Source organism: Macaca nemestrina, chromosome 6 (genome assembly GCF_043159975.1).
Source record: "Macaca nemestrina isolate mMacNem1 chromosome 6, mMacNem.hap1, whole genome shotgun sequence".
Lineage (NCBI taxonomy): Eukaryota > Metazoa > Chordata > Mammalia > Primates > Cercopithecidae > Macaca > Macaca nemestrina.
In genome coordinates, this window is record NC_092130.1 from 48,875,808 (window position 1) to 48,896,801 (window position 20,994).

General features: G+C 35.8%; 1 protein-coding gene across 18 annotated transcripts in view; it reads left to right on the forward strand.

Annotated features, from left to right (window-relative positions):
* Nucleotides 1–20,994, forward strand: part of LOC105467197 (Rap guanine nucleotide exchange factor 6) — a 218,735-nt gene that overhangs the window by 76,734 nt on the left and 121,007 nt on the right. For all 18 annotated transcript variants that reach the window (XM_071097788.1, XM_071097791.1, XM_071097790.1 and 15 more), the window contains one exon: nucleotides 10,330–10,473. In XM_071097788.1, coding sequence (XP_070953889.1) covers nucleotides 10,330–10,473 — 144 coding nt within the window. The remainder of the gene's footprint in view (nucleotides 1–10,329; nucleotides 10,474–20,994) is intronic.

Here is a 20,994-nt window from a genome sequence, read left to right on the forward strand (position 1 = left end):
TATCAGGAATGAAAAAGGATTCACTACTATGATCAAGCAAACATTTTTAAAATGCTAATAAGGGAGATGGTATGGAAAGCTTAAAGCTAGTAAGTTTGAAGTTCTAGTCAAATTCCTTTAAAAAAAAAATCACCAAAGTAGCACATACACACACAAATAGAAGATGTGCAGAGAAAGTGAATCTGTAATTATAAACATTTTCATTTAGAAATTCAGACCCATGTGACTTCACTGGTAAATTTTTCCAAACATTTAAAGAAGAAATAATACTGAGCATCTAACAGGAAAAAAAAAAAAATTAACTTCTTTGCCTTATTTTATGAGCCTATTATAATTTTTATAACAACCTAACAAGGGCATTATACAAAAGCAGTATTATAGGTTAGTATTTTTAAATAAAAATAAATGTAAAAATCTAAATATTTTAGGTAGTTGAATCTCAGTGTACATACAAAGGATAAAACAACATGACTACATTGAATTTAGTTCCAGAATCACAAGTTGATTTAGCATTTGAAAATATATGGGATTCACTACATTGATATAATTAGAGAAAAAAAATCGGGTAATAATTTCTGTAGATGCAGAAAAAGCTCTTGATAATCAAAACCCATTCATGATTTTAAAAGCTTTTAGCAAGCTAGGAAGAGAATGAAACTTTTATAACGTAATTGTTACCTGCAGAAACCCTATAATAAACATTGAAAACTTTCTCCCAACATTTGGGATTATATGAAGAAAGCTCACCATACCAAAACTATTGGCTAGGAGATGCATTTAGGCAGGGGAAGAAAGAGATTGGAAAAAAATATAAAACTGTGATTTACAGATGACATAATTTATATGTAGAAAACCCCAAATAACCTAAGTGTGAACTTTTGAAATTTATGTCATTTCAGCAAGGTCGTTGGATACTTGTTCATACATAAAAATCAACTGTATTTCTCCTTACAAGCAAGTAGAAAATTGAATTTTATAGACATACCATTTATGAACATCAAAACCATCTATATACATCAGATTAAATCTAAAAAAAAGTTGTAGGAGACCTTTACACAGAAAACCATAAAAAGTTGTTTTTAGATCTTCTTTAAATCAGTTGAGACAATATTTTTAAGATATAAATTATCTCAAAATTTGTCTAAAATTTAGTGCAATTCCCATCATAATCCCAGGATATTTTTTAAATAGGGATAAAGGAATTGATCTGTAACATATGTCATATAAGGGAAGAAGAATACATTTACAAAAACTGTATGAAAAATACTTAAGCTGGGTGTCGTGACACACGTCTGTAGTCCCCATTATTCCTGTCTGTGAATAGCCACTGCACTTCAGCCTGGGCAACATAGACTCCATCTATAAAACCAACAAACAAAACACTTAAGATTAAACTTAACAAATGTGCAGAAACAATGTATTTAAATACCCCTGAAATAAAAAAATTAAACTTGAGCAAAAAAAGAGATGCCATGTTCTTAGGTATGGAGTTACCAGAATAAGGATATTACTTTTTGTTAGTTTACCCTATGAATATAATGAAATCCCAGTGAAATATACCATCAGGTATAGTGTTTATTTTGTTTTGCATTTTGTGCCATTTAAAAGAATAAAAAAGCAAGGAGAACTAGAAGAAACCTGAGAAAGAAGAGCAATTTTAGGAGAGCCATGTAAATATTTTTATATACTAAAAACAATTCAAAAGGAGAAAATATTTACTCTTTCCCCCAAAAAACAAAATACATGATTCTAATATATGTAAAATTTTGGTATAGTTCCACGAATAATTATTATTTCTGGTGACTTTAAGAGACAGTATTTTACCTGTACATTCCTAATGTAGTATGTCCCCTAGCACAGAAAGAGCCAGTTGTCTCATTGTTGGTGTTACTAGTGGTCTTTTTTTAATATTAGTATTATTTTTGAGACGGAGTCTCGATCTGTCACCCAGGCGGGAGTGCAGTGGCATGATCTCAGCTCACTGCAACCTCCACCTCCTGGGTTCAAGTGATTCTCCTACCTCAGCCTCCCGAGTAGCTGAGATTACAGGCACACGCCACCACTCCCAGCTAATTTTTATATTCTTAGTAGAAATGGGGTTTGACCATGTTGGTCAGGCTAGCCTCAAACTCCTGACCTCAGGTGATCCACCCACCTCAGCCTCCTAAGGTGCTGGGATTACAGGCGTGAGCCACTGAGCCCAGCCTACTAGTGGTCTTTTTACAGTTTTCTGTACAGTCATGCACTGCAGAGCAATGTTTTGGTTATGACCAATCACATGTATGACAATGGTTCCATAAAATTATAATACTGTGTTTTTACTGTATCTTTTCTGTGTTTCGGTACACAGATACTTAACATTGTGTTATAATTGCCTAAGGTGTTCAGTATAGTAACATGCTTTACAGGTTGGTAGCTTGGGAGCAATAGGCCATACTATATAGCCTAGATAAGTAGTAGGCTGTACTGTCTATGTGTAAGTGCACTCTATGATGTTCACACAATGACAAAATTGCCTAACAACTAATTCCTCAGAATGTATCCTTATCGTTTAAGTGACACATGGCTGTATATGTGTGTGTATAGATGCCCATTATATGTAACTAATTATAATTAATTTAACATAACACATATACATAAATCTATACATATATAAATATTAGTATTCAAATTAGTATACAGGATGATGGAACCAGGATGTTAGTGGTAATGTTGATTTTGTTAATTTAAAGCAATTATATATGTATGGATAATATTTATGTATAAATTATGAAAAATTCTATATATTATGATACATTTAATTGGAAATAATTGAAATTTATAATTATAATTATAGTTAATATAACTAATAGATGCATAAATAAATGTCATTAGTAATCAAGATTTTTATTTTAGCATAAGAGTTGTGTAAAATTAAAGATGTTAAGAAAAACTCCAGTCTAAAACGTCAGTAGGAAACGTCAGCATCGACACATGACTATTTTTTTCTCTTAAAAGTATTTACCAAATTTTTTCACCTTAAGAAGAAAAATGTGTTTCCTAGGGTTGTTCATTGCAAAAGCTTAGAAGCAGCGATATCCAAGCAGTTAAACCATTCCTAGTGGTTATAGAGCTCAGATTATGATGATAATAAGTAGGTGCCATTTCCCCACTAAAAGGATAACAAACCTTTGTTAATGATTTATAGCGGGTGTGGACACCAAGAAATGTATTAGATTGGGATTTCCTTCACCAGAAAGCAGAGAAATATTTAAAATTATTGGGCTTCTCTCAGAAGTATCAGGATTCTGTGAATCTTAATACTTGGGGTCTTGACATGAGATTCTTTTTTACCTGGAAAGACTCTTCTATTTGTATTCATTGTCATTGCTGATAGGTCTGAATTTACTTCCACCACGTTATGTGCTTTGTATTTGTTCTTGTTTTTCCCCCCCCCCTTTTTTTTTTTTTTGCCCTCCTTTAGGTTCTTTTTTCCTTCCTCTCCTCCCCACCATACTCTTAGAGAAATGGTCTCTTCTTTTAGTGCTAATTCTGACTATTTTAAAATTCCTACTTAGGCCAGGCACAATGGCTCCCTCCTGTAATCTTTGGGAGTCCAAAGATTTGGGAGTCCAAAACTTTGGGAGTCCAAGGCTGGTGGATCACCTGAGATCAAGAGTGCGAGACCAGCCTGGCCAACATGGTGAAACCCCATTTCTACTGAAAATACAAAACTTAGCCAGGTGTGGTGGGCACCTGTAATCCTAGCTACTCAGAAGGCTGAGGCTGGAGAATCACTTGAACCCGGGACGTGGAGGTTGCAGTGAGCCAAGATTGTGCCACTGCACTCCAGCCTGGGCAACAAGAGTGAGATTATGTATAAAAACAAGAAAAAAAAAATCCTACTTAAAAACAGCTGAGGCTAACAAGTAGCTAAACTGATAAGAGTTTAATGCTAGTATCCAAATGTAATTCCTATTGTCCAGTATTTTAGCTTTGTGTATTCTGTAAATTTTGCCTTACTGTTTTATGCAGTCATTATTTATTCCTATTTAACCACGTATTTAATATTTTTTGCTTTTAATTCTTTCTTGTATATGAGACCGTCCTAATGGTAACACTTGTGTTATGTTTAAAGTACACCCATTAAAAATTCTTTCCTGAAGATCTTTTGTTGTTAAGTATCTCAGGTATTGTTTGCTTTTTTCTCTGAAAATAACTTTATTTTTCTTCATTCTTGGAGGATTGTTTTGCCATTAATACAATTTTAGGAGGAGAATAATTTTTTGTTAACACAATTAATACATTCTGTTTTTTTACATTCATTGTTTTTTGAGGAGTCAGACGTTAATCTAATTGCCTTCCTGATCTCTTTTTTCTCTCTGGCTGCATTAAAAGTCTTCTGTTTGTGTTTTCTTTGTAATTTGGTATCATGGTTTTTCATTATCCTGTTTTGGATTTTTTGGACTGCTTTGGGCATCAAAAATTCTTTTTTTCCTTAAATATTGTCTTGTTCTGTCACTTTCTTGAACTTTTTTTTTCAACCTTTCATCTGTATTGTATATTCTTAGCTTTCTTATTTTTCACCTCTTCATGATGACTTTGTGCTGTATGTTGAGTAAATCTTCTGGATTTATCTTCCCAGTTTACTATACTAACTCCCTTTTTAGTTGTATCTTAGTATGCCATTCAATTCCTTCATTTTTCTTATTTAACTCTTTTCCTCTCTCTCTTTGGTAATTTTATTGTCCTATGTTTAATTTCATTGATCTTAACTCAATTGTGTTGAGTCTGCCAATGAGCATGTCAAAGACATTCTTCATCTCTATTACTATATCTTTTCTTTCTAACATTTTCATTTTACTTTTATATTTTTCTTTTATCTGCTAAAATTCTCCATCTGTGTGTGTTGTCTGTACCTTTTCCAGTGAACCTATAACGTATTTAATCATAGTTGATTGAAATTCTGTCTGGTAGTTCCAGCATCTGGATCCACTCTGATTTTTGTAGACTGCTCTGTTGATTGCTTTGTCTCTTGGCAGTGTTTTTTGTTTGTTTGTTTTGTTTTTTGTTTTGTGTTGTTTTACCTTTCCTTTTTTATGTGAGTTATAATTTTGGATTTAATGTTAGGCATTGGGTATAGGGCTATGGCTTTTAAGCCTAGAGATGAACACATTTCTGCTGGAGTTGAGCTAGGTTTGGATTCTCTTGCTATTACGGTTGCCTTCAGTGCACCAGTGGTTTCAAATTTGTTTATTGTTACTTTGTCCTTGAGTTTGCTGAAAGATTTTTCTCAGTCAGTGTTCCTGCTCCACTCAGTTTTAGGCCTTCTCTGTGCTCTTGTGCTTCAGCAGGGTCTCTTCATGTTCTCATCTCTCCTGCAAATGTAGATTGCTATTGGTTGTTCCTCACTGCTTGCTAGCCTGGCAATGGGGAGGAGGGCACTTAGGGCTTTTTGTCCTGGTCAAGCCTCACCTGCTTGGTTGCTGTTTATCATCTCTGGCTCATTTTCAAGTTTTCTTTTGTTTGAAAGTTTTTAAATTTTGGCTTTCTGTTCTCTAATACTTTCGGTATATTGGAGTGTTTGCAAGTGTCATTCTGCTTTTTGGGGGGTTTATTATTTTTAATTATGTCTTGCTTCCTCACATGATTTTGATGTAGCTGGGATTTTTTTATGTTTGTCTATGAGTTCATATGTCTTGAAACTTTAGGCACGGTAATACTTTGAGGTTTATGTTAAAGTTGCATTTTTGTTGACCTGGTACGGTGGCTCACACCTGTAATCCCAGCACTTTGAGAGGCTGAGGTGGGTGGATCACCTGAGGTCAGGAGTTTGAGATCAGCCTGGCCAACATGGTGAAACGCCATCTCTACTAAAAATACAAAATTTAGCTGGGCATGGTGGTGCATGCCTGTAATCCCATCTACTTGGGAGCCTGGGGCAGGAGAATCACTTGAACCTGGGAGGTGGAGGTTGCAGTGGGCCAAGACTGCACCATTGCACACCAGTCTGGGTGACAGGAGCAAAACTCCATTTCAAAAAAAGAAAAAAACCCCTGCATTTTTGTAAGGAAGTTTTGCATTTGTTGTTTCTGCTATTGTATATTAATAGTGCTGAATGACTTTCAGTTTACTTGCACGCTTGAGGTATTATGAATTCAAACTACAGATCTGCATGAGGGATGGCTTGTGGTTTTGAATTCTCAGGGGAAGGCACTTTTTGTTTAGTTGCTTCCCCTCTTCCCCTTTTCCCAGTGCCAGGCAAGTTTTCTTCCTGTCCCCTTCTGCTTATACCTTGCTTACCCTTGTAATGAGGGTGTAGCTGTTTGGGATGAGCTTTATAAGTAGGTTTCTATTAGATTCCTCAACTTTGATAGAGTCTCTTGTTTCATCTCTTGTCTCTCTCACTCCCTACAAACATCAGAGTGAAAAATCTTTAGAGTTTAACAGAAACTGTCTGGTAGATCAAGGACTTTATTGGTTTCCCAAGTTCAAGTATTTTTGCTTTCACATCATTCTTGGCCTTTGGATTCTGCACCTTTTGTGCCATTTCAGTTGTGTTTGTGGTTTTATTTTTTAAAAATCTTAACATTGTTTTTCATGCAGGCTTTAATGTTTTAAATACCACAATTCAGTTATATTCAGTGGGAACTTTGTTAAGGGCATTTAATTCTTTATATTCCTGGAATAAAAGTCATGATTAGATTTTTCTTTGCATTTGGTACTTTTCCCAAGATTTTGAAACGTAGAAAGCCTTTTCCTAAATTTATTTTACTTCCATTTTTACTCTGTAAAGCCTTTATTGTTTAAATCTCTGCATTGCTCAATAAGAGGTAGATATTGAAAGACCTAAGAATCATGTAATGTTGGACTTTTGCCTAAAGTAGATAATCTGTTTTATATTTTGGGATAGAGCAATATGAAGTTGGACTTTTTAGTCACACTTGGGTTTTGAGTCCTGATTCACCTACTTGTGTGAATTTACTTTTTTTTTTTTTTTTTTTTTTTTGAGACAGAGTCTCACTCTGTCACCCAGGCTTGAGTGCAGTGACATGATCTCTGCTCACTGCAACCTCTGCCGCCCGGGTTCAAGCAGTTCTCCTGCCTCAGCCTCCCGAGCAGCTGAGATTACAGCGCCTGCCACCGTGCCTGGCTAATTTTTGTAGTTTTTAGTAGAGATGGAGTTTCACCATCTTCGCCGGGCTGGTCTTAAACTCCTGACCTCATGATTCACCTGCCTCGACCTTCCAAAGTGCTGGGATTACAGGCGTGAGCCACCCTTCCCAACCTGTGAATTAACTTTATGATACTCTGTACCACCTATACAATAGGAAAAGTAACTATGTAATAGGGTTATTGTGAGCCTTAAATGAGATAAGCTACAGTTTCTGGTATATGGCCTTGTGTATACCTTTTGAGGACCTTATACATTATTCCAAGGACCTATGTATTTGAGGCAAAAGGGAAAATTTAGTTAAACACCCATTTTGGCAAATGTCTTGAATATTAGGTGAACAAAGATGAATGTAATATTACATAATACAGTTCCTGCCTTAGAGAACTTGTTATCTTATTAGTGAGGTTGGTATGCTTAGTGCTATAGAAGGAGTAATACCTTTCTGGAGTAGAGGAGGGATTGGTTGAACTAGGTCATAAGATGTAGGTAGGAGGCAAATATGTTGGCAAAGACAGAATGGGCTTTTAGCCAGAAGTGACAGCTGCATATGTAAAGGTCTGAAGGCAGTAGAGAACATGTCCCATTTTTGAAAAGTCTAGGTGTGTATACACAATAAGCCAATCCAAGTCTGAGGAGTGGTATATCTTTTGTGATTATGGAAGAGATGGCTGTTGAGATAGGTAGTGTCTAAATGATAGCATGTGAAGACAGAATGGGTATGATAACCCAAATTGAAGAAATAAGTTACTTGGCATAGTATAAGTTATTTATATATAGGGGCACAGGAATAGTCACATTGAGTTGGTTGCTACTTATTCTTGAATTCACATCTGAACAGAACAGATTAGATATCAGCTCTTAGAAATCATTAGGAAATTTTGTGTATCTAATTAGAATTTTTGTGGGAAAGCAAATAAGGGAGCAGCTTTTCCAGGATTGTACGTGTAAGATAAGGTGATAAAAGCATTTTGGGAATGGAGTTTATAATGACTTTGAATATCAAGTGTAAGAGTTTAAAATTTATTTGGTGTCAACATTAGAAGTCCCTTGTGGCATTTTGAACAGGAAACCTGAGAAATGGTGATTATCTAGGTGATTTGTCTGACCATGCAGGATAGAATTGGAGAGGAACATGCGTAAAGCAGCAGGATCACCTCTTGCTGTGGTTTGGGACTGAGGTGATTAAGACTTGAATTAAGGAGAGGTGGTAATGGGAATGAAAGAGCATTATGGGAGGGATTTATAGAGAATTGACGATCTGAGAGAGAATTGAACCAAAGATTTGGAAGACAAGCAGGGGTGCTGAGAATGTTGATATGATACAGTAGTCTCCCACACCCCCATATCTGCAGTTTCACTTTCCACATTTTCAGGACTGTGGTACTGTTGAAAGAGAGAGGAGCTAAATGATGAGAACACATGGACGCATAGAGGGGAACAACACACACTGGGGCCTTTTGGTGGAGGGTGGGAGGAGGGAGAGGATCAGGAAAAATAACTAATAGACACTAGGCTTAATACCTGAGTGCTGAAATAATCTGTATAACAAACCCATGACACAAGTTTACCTGCGTAATAAACCTGCGCTTGTACTGCTGAACTTAAAATAAAAGTTAAAAAAAAAAAAAAAAGACCATATTCACATAACTTTTTTTTTTTTTAAGAGGCAGGGTCTTACTGTGTTGCCCAGGCTGGATGTTAACTCCTGCGCCCAAGTGATCCTTTCGCCCTAGCTTCCCTGGTAGCAGGGACTACTGGCACTCGCCACTGCGCCTGCCCCCCACATAACTTTTATTACAGTATATTATTATAATTATATTTTATTATTAATCTCTTCTGTGCCTAATTTATAAATTAAACTTTATCATAGTTCTGTAAATACAGAAAAATACGTGGCATAGGTAGGATTTGGTACTGTCTGCAGTTTCAGGTATCTAGTGGAGATCTTGGAATGTATCCCCCTCAGATAGGGGGACACCACTGTGTTTGGGTGGGTGCCTAGGAAATTTTTGGTAATATCGAGAACTCTGACATCAGCAAAAAGAGCAGTTATAGGGAAAAACTAAAACCACCACTTGTTATTTATTAGATGTGAGCTTAGTTATACAGGTAGATTTTTGGCGCATATCAATATACCTTTATAAAAATAGTTAATTTAAAAAATTATGGTATAGTCTTGATTGGACAGGCAGTGCAGTCTTGTATCAATGGCATAAGCTGTTGAGATAGATAGGTCTATATTCCTCCTCACTTTAAAAAAAAATTTTTTTTTAATTTTTTGAGACAGGATTTTTGTCCTGTTGCCCAGGCTGGAGTGCAGTTGTGCAGTCATAGCTAACAGCGGCTTTGAACTCCTGGGCTCAATCAATCCTCCCACCTCAGCCTCCTAAGTAGCTGGTACTACAGGTGCACACCACCATGTCTGGCTTATCTTTTCTACCCCTGTAGAAATGCGGTCTTGCTCTGTTGCCCAGGTTGCCAACTCACCTTTAATAAGTATCACTGTTGTGAGACTGGAATGTCACTAATATCTTTGGGTTTTTCTTTGTCTACAAAGTAGAGATAGTAATATCTGCTTACAGGGCTGTTGTGTGAACTAAGTACTTAATGTGTATGCACGCTGGCCTATTTTAAACTCCTAACAAATGTTAATTTTCCATTTTATTATTCTTACTTAGAAGATGCCAGCCTTACTTGTGGCTATTGTCATGCATTAAGTTGAAAATTAAAGAATATTGCATAAAGTTTTCTTGTTTTACTTTTTAACAGTTAACTAAAACCATAACCAGGATTGTTTGCTAAGTAAAATATGTTTATAATCAGGCATTTTGTAATTAGAGGAACTCTGAAGTTGTAATTATTGAATATGTAGGTGTAGTTAACAGCCTTCATTTCTGGTAAGTGACTTTGCTTAGAGGATGTATATTTATGTGAGACTGTTTATGTGCACAAGAGAGACTGTTTCCTGGACGGAAACTGTGGTCTCCAGATCTTTATAATAACATCACCTTTAATCTTTAACTCATGAGCGTTGTGCTATACAGACGGTTTTCTTGAGGCAGTTTTTTATAAGAAGTAAATGAAGCTTCCTTATGAGCCTGTTAAGACTCCATAGACTGTCAATAATATGGAAAAATTTGATATTTAATCAGGAATATGAACATGTGTTTCAGGTAGAGAATGCCAAAGATAATGAAGATAGTATTCTACAAAGAGAAATTCCTGCCAGACAATCCCGAAGAAGATTTCGGAAAATTAACTATAAAGGAGAGCGCCAAACCATTACTGATGATGTGGAGGTTAACAGCTATCTTTCTGTGAGTATATTTAGGAACACTTCATGAATCTTCCTTAATTTTCATATATAGTATCTTTACATGTATCTTTGGTAATAACACGCTGGGTTCTGTATGTAAAAGTTTGGGGCTGGTAAATATATAATCTTTTTAAATACTTATGTTTGGTAGAATTGGTTAGGAATACTCTTACCAGTCGGAGTTCTGTTTTTGCTTTTTTGTTGTTGTTTAAATAATGAAAAAAGTTCTTAGGCCAGGTGCAGTGGGTCATGCCTGTAATCCCAGCACTTTGGGAGGCCTAGGCGGGCGGATCACAAGGTCAGGAGTTCAAGACTGGCCTGGCCAATATGGTGAAACCCCCATCTCTACTAAAAATACAAAATTTAGCTGGGTGTGGTGGTGCATGCCTGTAGTTGCAGCTACTCAGGAGGCAGGAGGCAGAGGTTGTAGTGAGCCAATCAGCCTGTGCAACAAGAGCAAAACTCCATTGCAAAAAAAAAAAAGTAAGCTGTATCCTCAAAAGTCTTTAATTTTGTAGTTGTGAATAGCTTCTTTTTAGACTGAAAAGTAGTTAAATCAAGAAATAAGGGTAATCTAAAAAAATCATGTGTATTTTTGAGGGGAGAGGTTTCATAGTTACCAATTTCCAAAGTACGATTTCTAGAATATTAAAACAATTAGTACAGAGCATTTCCTCTTGTTTGCATGTGTTAAAAATAATAATAAAAAGGATGATTGATTATAGTGAAATTCCCAAGGATGTGTTTAGTTCTTTCAGTTGTTATAAACAGATATTTACTCATTCCATGTTAGGTGTTAGGAATAAGAAAGATTGTTTCGAGAGCTGTTTGTACTGGAATAAGTGTTAGCATTAAGACAGCTCTGATATTAGTCACACAGGGTTTCACCGTGTTAGCCAGGATGGTCTCGATCTTCTGACCTCGTGATTTGCCTGCCTCGGCCTCCCAAATTGCTGGGATTACAGCCATGAGCCACAGTCCCCAGCCTTTTCCTTATTTTTAAAAAATTAAGGTGCTAAGTGCAATGTATGCCCACATTTTAATTTCTGTAGAAAAAATGTCAAGAGGTAGAATTAATAAATGAATCTTTAATTGTAATATTTGGTTTTCCTTGTATGAGCTAGAGTGCATACGTTGTGTGTGTTTTGATTGCTTGCTCATTCTAGTCTCAACTTCAGTATCTTCTTTTTTCACATTTTTTTGGTGTGCTGTCATGAATCCTAGACAGATTTCATATTTTCTTTATTAACTGTGGGCCATGCTTGTGAGTCATTTGCTTTTAGCCCTCCTCTGTACTGAGAGTTGTCATCTTCTAGATATACTGATTTCCTGGGATCAGAAAGAGCAATAGACATACTCCTTATGGATTCCATTTGTTTGATAACGCTAAGTATAGTGGCATTTTTGCATGTATACCTAGTGTTAGATGGTGATCCTACTAAGTACTGTCAAGAGTTTGACAAATCATGAAAAGGAGAAATTGATTCATTTTAGACAAAACTGATTTATTAACTATGAGACCGGGTTAGAGAAGCTTTTTGGTCATGTTATGTATATGTGCTGTTTCTTGAATTAATGGAGTCATTTTTTCCTAAAAAGGATATATTTCAGTTAACTTAGAAAATATGATATTGAAGGTTTCATTTACTTTTAATTAATGCTACCAATTATGTAACACCTGTGAGTCTGGCCAGTGTCCTACAATGTTGGCAGTTGGTCTAGGTAAGGATGCTATGTAGCAAAAATCTTAATCATGTTTATGAGAGCAGCAAGAAGAGAATTGGTTTAATGGCCTTTATAGGGTTCTTTATGTCTTTTGTTCTATTATCAGCAATTCAGAGAGAAAAAGATCAGGAGGAATCATTTCTTCTTTTAGACAACAGTGGAAATTTGAGTCTGTTTGTTTTTTCCCTTAATGTGTAAACCATCATCTACTTTTTCTTGCCAGAGTGTTGAAGGGTAAAAAAAATTTAAAGATGTTACTGTTGTTTATCGTAATTATTCTTTAGTACCCAACTTGTACAAGGGTTTGCATTAAAGATTTTGCGTGTATTTTAATTATTTTCTAACTAAATTCTTAGAATGACTGAAAAAGATGATTTATTCATATGAAATATTTTTATAGTTTTGTCGTTTTATTGCTTTGTATAAACATGAACCCTAATCTTAATGTGACTTTTTTTAATGTACAATGAGCACTTCTATAATAGTAATAACATTTTTGAAGCTCTGTTGAGTATTGCTCTTGAGTTTGCAACAATTTTTTTGATACAATTTCTTATCACTTTATTGAGATATTATTAAAGTTAATGCATTACTTGTATTTAAAGTGCACACTTTGGGCCAGGCGCGGTGGCTCATGCCTGAAATCCCAGCACTTTGGGAGGCCAAGGCAGGCGGATCACTTGAGATGAGGAGTTTGAGACCAGCCTGGCTAACATGGTGAAACTCCATCTCTACTAAAAATACAAAAAATAGCTGGACGTGGTAGCACTTGCCTGTAATCCCAGCTACTCAGGAGGCTGAGGCAGGAGAATCACTTGAGCCCGGGAGGTGGAGGTTGCAGTGAGCCAAGGTCATGCCACTGCACTCCAGCTTGGGCTACAGAGTGAGACTCTGTCTCAAAAAAAATAAATTTTTTTAATGAAATTTTGATTTTGATCAATTTTGACATATGTATAATAAACTTTTGAAACCATCACCATATTCAAGATTATGATTACTTCCATCACCCTAAAGTTTAGGGTTGTCTCCCTTTGTAATTCATCTTTTCTAAATCCCCATCTTTAAGCAACCATTTATGTGCTTTCTGTCACTGTGGATTAATTTTAGTTTCTAGAATTTTATGTAAATGGCATCATATAATGTGAATTTTTTGGGGGCGGGCTTCTTTCACTTATTATAATGATTTTGAGACCATTCCCTGTTGTGTGTATCAATTGTGTTTTTTCCCCTCTCTTATTGGTGAGTATTACTTCATTATATGAATATACCACAATTTGTTTCTCTGTTTGCCAGTTTATGAATATTTGCATTGTTCCAGTTTTGAGCAATTGCAAATAAAGCTACTATGAACATTTATGTACAAATCTTTGTTGATACATATACTTCCATGTCTCTTAGGTTAATACCCAGGAGTGGGTGACTGGTCATATGGCAAATGTATGCTTAATTTTATAAGAAACGACCAAAATTGTTATTTAGTGTGGCTGTTGCATTTTACATAATTTGTGTTCTTTGAAAATGACAGTTTCCACATCCTCACCAACACTTGGTATTGTCAGATTTTATTATTATTTTTTAAAATTTTAATAGTTATATAGTGGTATCTCATTTTGATTTTAATTTACATATCCCTGATGACTTACAGTGTTGAGCCTCTTTTCATGTACTTATTAGTGATTTGTATATTCATATTCCTTTGTAAAATATTCAAATATTTTTAGAGTTTACAACAAATTTAAATGTCTTCATATAGTCTCAGAAATTTCAGAGTTTTGATCTTTGAGGCAGATGACTTTGGTATTTAGATAGCAGAAAGGTGATGAAGAGCAATATTTAGTGAGCAGGATGAGTAATCAAGCCTAGTATAAAAAGTCCAGTATTTAGATGAGCCATCTATCTTGAATTCTTGCTTCACTAACTGAATGATGACAGTTCATCTAAATCTTTGGTGCTTCACCTCTAAAAATGAGGATATTGTAATACCAGGTTTGCCTGTCTTGGGGGTGGTGGTTGAAATTTTTAGAACATGTGTGTGTATTCACAGTCTAATCAGTCAATAATATCTACAGATTCTTCCTTTCACGTGTTTCAGAATTTGTGCTTTTCACTTAATTTGCCCATGTCATTTCTTTACTGTTCACCTTTTTCTTTTTTTTTTTTTTTTTTTTTTTTTGAGACGGAGTCTTGCTCTGTCGCCCGGGCTGGAGTGCAGTGGCCGGATCTCAGCTCACTGCAAGCTCCGCCCCCCGGGTTTATGCCATTCTCCTGCCTCAGCCTCCCGAGTAGCTGGGACTACAGGCGCCCGCCGCCTCACCCGGCTAGTTTTTTGTATTTTTTAGTAGAGACGGGGTTTCACCGTGTTCGCCAGGATGGTCTCGATCTCCTGACCTTGTGATCCGCCCGTCTCAGCCTCCCAAAGTGCTGGGATTACAGGCTTGAGCCACCGCGCCCGGCCACCTTTTTCTTTATAGGACTGTTGTAATAGCATCTCTCAAAATCTCCCAGCCACCTTTCACTGTAAAAGCAGTATTGTTTCATTTTAGGAGATTTTGAAAAATTAGAAAACCTGAAAAGCATTGTTTAATTTCTTTATCAGAAGATATCTACTTAATTAGTTTGTTTCTTTGATTTAAAATTTTTTATCTTCTCTCTGAACTTGTTTCCCTATCGCTAGCCCTGCTTTCTACATCCTCCCCTTTACCCTTGCCAGTAACTAGTCCATTTATTTTGCTTCTTCCGTTCTAAGTGAAGCTCTAACAGTGTCACTTGTTTTAAACTCTTAAATCTGTTACGGCCTACCACCAGTTATCAGAAAAATTCCAGTGATCTAGCATGTAAGGAAATTCATAGTCTAGACCAGTCCTGTTTAATAGAATTTTCTGTTATGATGGAAATGTTTTATGTCTGTGCCATCGAAATTGATAGCAGCTACCTAGCCATAGTATTGAGCTATAGAGCACAATTTACAAGTAAATAACCACATGTCCCTAGTTGGACAGCACAAATCTAGACTTTGTTCACTTCTCCAACTTTATCTTTTACCTGTTTTCTATGTATTTCCTATTTTTTGGCCATACTGAACAAGCTTGCTGACCCTTGAAGAAACCATGTGTTTATGTACATCTCTTGTATATACAATTCCTTTTACTTAAAATGTATTTTTTTCTTTGTCCTCTTAACAAAAGTCTCAAGACTTAATTTCACATCATCTCATGGAGAACTCTGATTTTTTTCTTGGGAAGGATTAAGCACATATCTACACTCCCATAATGTCTTGTTTATGTGCCTGTAAGCACTCATTATGCTGAGTATAATTATAATTATACTATATTGCAGTGTAATTGTTTATTTAAATATCTCTCTCATCAGAATGGATGCTCCTAGAAGATGTCAACCATCATAATTATAACCTTAGAGTATAAAAGAAAATAAGAGTGCCTGTTCTGTCAGCTTGCTTAGCATCCTGTGTAACTTTGGGCAAGTTGTGTGACCTTTGTATGTCTGTCTTGATAGATAACTTATAAATTTATAAAAGGATTAAGTGAGATAATATATAAAAAGGGCTCTGCCTAGTGTCTGGTGCTCTGAAAAATAGTAATGTTAATAGCATCCTATTGCTGTTGTTATTATTGTAAATATTTTAAAAACCTTTGTTCCTATTGCTTACAAAATAGTATTATTATTTATTCCATACCTGGATGTAAAAAGTGCTTACCAAAATGTGTAAATATATTAAAGTAAATGTAAACAAGTAAGCTAAAGAATCAGAGCAAAGGGAGAATAAAGGTAAGAAAAGTTAAATCAAGTTAGCTTGAAGTTAGAACAATCAATTAAAATTTACCCTCAGAATCATTGACTTTGAACAAGTAATTTCTTTGTCCAATCTTAAAAGATAAAAATAGTTACAAAATTTATGTGAAAGTCACTGGATGAGTCACTTTACTGTATAGAATGAGTAGCTAGAAGCCAATCAAATGAGATGGAGAATGTCTGCCTAGAAATGATGAATCTGATTTTGGAATTAATCACTTGTAGGCCTGTTTGATAGTAGTTAGCAAGGCCATTTGTTTAGCCCAAAACAATCTCCAGGACATGGGAAGAAAATACTATTATCTTATCCTTTTAAGTTTCTTGGGATTTTGTGTATATATCATAATGAATACAAAATATTTTGCCAGCAACACATGTATTAATTTTTAAATACATTATGTATGTTATAAATGTAACTCATTTTTATGCCCAGTGCTATGTGTGATTTTTAAAAGTTGTGAGGCCAAATGGAGTGGCTCATACCTAATTCTAGCACTTTGAGATGCCAAGATGGAAGAATCACCTGAAGCCAGGAATTTGAAACCAAGCTGTGCAACAAAGCAAGACCCTGTCTCTACAAGAAAAGAAAAAAAAAAAAAGTAAAAAGAAAAATTAAGAATCTTGAGAGTATGTGGTATATAAATCCTTTTCTTATTTAGCTCCAGTTTTTTCAGCTTTCTGCCCCATTATGTTTGGAGGTCCCTACTTTTGGTCCTGTTCTCTTTACCTGGAAGGCTCTTAATGGCTTCTTTACCTAATATAATTCTATCCTTTGATGAGTCACTTTGAATCTTGCCACTTGCTCCTTTTATCCAGAATGGGCTTCTATCATGTTCTTCTGACAAAGTCGTTCAGCTCCCGAGAGTCCATTCATCCATGACCTCTGTAGAGAAGCCTTTTCTGACATTTCCTGTTCATAGAGTGCACTTCTCTTCGTTGGTCCCGTAGGATAGTACTTGCATGAAGTGTGCCCATATTATTCTGCACTATTCTGAGATAACAAAAAATGGAATTAACAGTTTATTTAAGAATGTTTTAAATGCCTGTATTTTTTATATAATGTTCGTTATTTCATTTTGAATAGCATGTAACAATAAACATTTTGAAATGTAGTGAATTGAATTTTTTTGAGACGGAGTCTCACACTGTCACCCAGGCTGGAGTGCAATGGCGCGATCTTGGCCTCCCAAAGTGCTGGAATTACAGGCATGAACCACCACGCCTGGCCTGTGAGTTGAATTTTTAATATTGGTACATATGTAGAGTTAAATGGTAAAATTAAACCAGGACCAATAAACATGAAACATCTTGGTTTCACCAAGTGTGCCTTTCTTTGACTTGATTCTCTAGAATATCAGATCTCATTTGTGCTCATTTTTATAGAAATATGATTGAGCCAAATATGAATCTGGACATGCTTCAAAGGTTTAAAAAACTTTGTTGGTGTTTGCGTACTTTAGTTAAGAAATTATAGTCCTTCTCCTTGATTTCTCCTTCCTTTTGCTACTGTTTATTTTTTTTGTTGCTGTTTTTGAGACAGGGTTTCACTCTGTTGCTCAAGCTGTGAAATGCAGTTATGTGATCATAGTTCACCATAAGCTCAAACTCCTGGGCCCGAACGACCTGCCTTAGCCTCCTGAGTAGCTAGAACTATAGGCATGTGCCACCACACTCAACTAAGTATTTTTATTTTTTGTAGAGACAGTGTCTTGCTATGTTTCCCAGGCTAGTCTCAAACTCCTGGGCTCACGTAGTCTAATCACTGCAGCCTCCCAGAACACTGGGATCATAGACAAAATGAACTTCTGCATCCAGCCATCTGCTGTATTTTTAAATAACCAACAGTGTGTCTGTATGAGTGTTGGTTATATGTTTGTTGTCTTATTAACTAGATCTCAAGTTCCTTAGTAGACTACATCATAATTTTTTTAATTTCTTGTTCTCTATGTTGCTTAGGGAATTTTTATATTCTCAGGGACAGAATAAGGTGTTAGTCTTCCTCTCTTTCTTCAGCGTAGCGTCTGCACAGCCATGGAGCCAGCCAGCCCTTCCTAAAAGAACATTTGCAAAGAAGGATTTCCACGGCAGCATTATAGATTGGGGTTTTTAATTTGAAGGGTTTCCCTTCGCTGAGTCTTCTTTATGTATTTTCTTTCCATCTAGTCTTTTGTTCTGGGTTTATATAGTGGGTAGAAGGATGATATGACACACTAGAATCTACTTTTTCATTTTAAGCTCACACATTACTAATGTAGCAGGCAGTTCTTTCTCATTGCTATTCCTGTGATTATATCATGTTCTCCATTCTCTTTCCGTGCTCCATGTTTTGTTTAGATTCAGAGTATGTTTAGAGAGTTAATGTACATTTGTCAATGCAGCTCAATAAAAGGTGATTGTTAGGACACCACATCACTTACCACCTTTGTGGTGATATGCTGAAAAATGTCTGGATGCTTTTACTTGACCATGGCTGTGACCTCTTAAGGTATTATTGCAAGTGTGTTTTGCTTTTATGGAGTGTGTGTGTGTTTGTGTGTGTGTGTCTTATTCATCAAGCCATTCCTATAGTAAGAAATAGGTCCATGCCCCCACCTCCTCATGAGAAACTGGAGGACTTTGGTACAAACATGTGATTGCTGAGGTCTCTTCATGGAGCACCAGTAAGCAAGAAGTTTAAACATTTATTCAAGTCAAACTAAAGGAGGTGTAAGCACTATTGTTGCATCAATCATCAGGAGAATTTAGAATTTGAGCTGTTTAAGTGAAAGTCAGTGTTTGATGAAGAAACTTGTTAACATTGTGAACTTTATTTTGTATTTGTGGGCTTGATAAATCCTGATTGTTTTTAATATGGTATTTCATAAGTAATTTCAGAATGAAATAATGAATGAACAGATTTTTGTTACTTCTAAACTCAGGAAGTTTGCAAATGGGATCTTTGATAATCCTATTTGTATATAAGACAGTGAGTGCTGATCACACTACTACTGAGAAATTTGGAGCCCCACCTCTAAGAATCTTCAGCTTTTCAATATTGCTTCCCTTCTCCCTTATTTACAACCCAGAATACTCTGAACAGGTGTATATTCTTTGTGGTTCTTTCTACCATAAAAACAAAAGAGGACTTTCTGTTTTTGTTCATGAGTATCTAATATCCTTTAGGAGAATTCTCCTCATTTATCTTCTAGGAAATAATACGGAATTCTTGATAGGTTTTTGTACCTAGTTAGAAGGTATTGAGTCCACAAATAGAGAAAAAGCATAGAAGTGATACAACTAAAACTAGGACAAAAGCTAAGTTAGAGCAGTTTTTTTTAAATTTTGTGAAGAAATGCTTATTGTAGAAATGTAAAATATATAGAAGAGTATGAAGAAGGAAACGAATTTGCTATCATCCTTAAAACTGGAGATAGCTACTGTCACATTTTTTTTAGAGTACCATGGTCCCTAAGTATCCATGAGGGCTTGGTTTCAGGACCCTCTGCAGATACTAAAATCTGAGGATGTTTGAGTCCCTTTTATAAAATGCTGTAGTATTTTTGTGTAATCTATGCACATCCTTACATATATAGTCATGCGTTGAGTAATGACAGACCACATAAATGACGTCAGATTTTCCTACCTGTTTTTACTGTACGTTTTCTGTGTTTAGATACACAAATACTTAACATTGTGTTACAGTTGCCTGCAGTATTCAGTAGAGTAACATGCTGAGCAGGTTCATAGCCTGAGAACCATAGGCTATACCATGTAGCCTTAGTGTATAGTAGGCTATACTGTCTAGGTTTGTGTAGCTACACTCTGTGATGTTTGCCCAAGGATGAAATTGCCTAATGACACATTTCTCAGAATGTACCCCAGTTGTTAAGCAATGCATGACTGTATTTTGAATCATTTCTAGATTACTTATAATACCTAATACAGTGTAAATGTGGTGTAAATAGTTGCTATACTGAAATTTGTAATTTTTTTTTATTGTTGTAGTGGGTTTTTTGTTTTTGGTTTTTTGGGTTTTATTTGAGACAGGGTCTCGCTATCAGCCAGGCTAGAATGCAGTGGAACGATCACAGTTCATTGCAGCGTTGACCTCCCAACTTAAGGGATCCTCTCACCTCAGCCTCCTGAGTAGCTGGGATTACAAGTACATGCCTCTAAGCCCAGCTAACTTTGTTTTTTTTTTGTAGAGACGGGGTTTCATCATGTTTTCCAGGTTGGTGTTGAACTCCTGGGCTCAAGCAATAGCCTGCCTCGGCCTCCCAAACTGTTGGGATTATAGAAGTAATCACCACCACCCCCAACCTCTACTATTATTTTTAATGGAATTTTCCCCAAATATTTTTGGTCTGCAGTTTTTTGAATCTGCAGGTACAGAACCCATGGACACAGAGGGCTGACTATGTATCTTTTTATTAATTTAAATAATTAATTTAGGTGATGCTGAATGTTTAGTTATATATCCTTGTGTTTGTGTTTCTCATGCAGTTAAACTTTTTCCAAAACATTATTTTCAATATTAATATAATACTATAAGAGTGTAATGAAGTATTCTCACGTAGCTTCCAATTTTTCTGCCATCACAAACAGCTTTTAGGGAAAAATCTGTACACGACTCTGATTATTTCCTTAGGATAGAGTTACAGAAATTACTGTGTTAAAGGTATGAAAATTATTTTAAGTTTCTACATAAATATTGGTAACTTGTAAATAGGCATTTTAAAATTGTCTTTATTATTCACTATGTATAAAATTCTTGAGTACTGAGAGGAGGAGAGCAGGGCATGCCCCTCTGGTTGTCTGGGGCAGTTCTTCCTCCCTTAATGGTGTGACACTAATTCAGACAGATTTGCCCAGGGAACCAGAATTAGAAAGACTTTTTATCATACTTGAAATATTTTATGGAGTAATTGCTAAAGAAGGCTCTTTTGATAATTGTTTAAAGCAACTCAGATATTAGTGTATACCAGTGGTCTAAGACAATGATTATGAC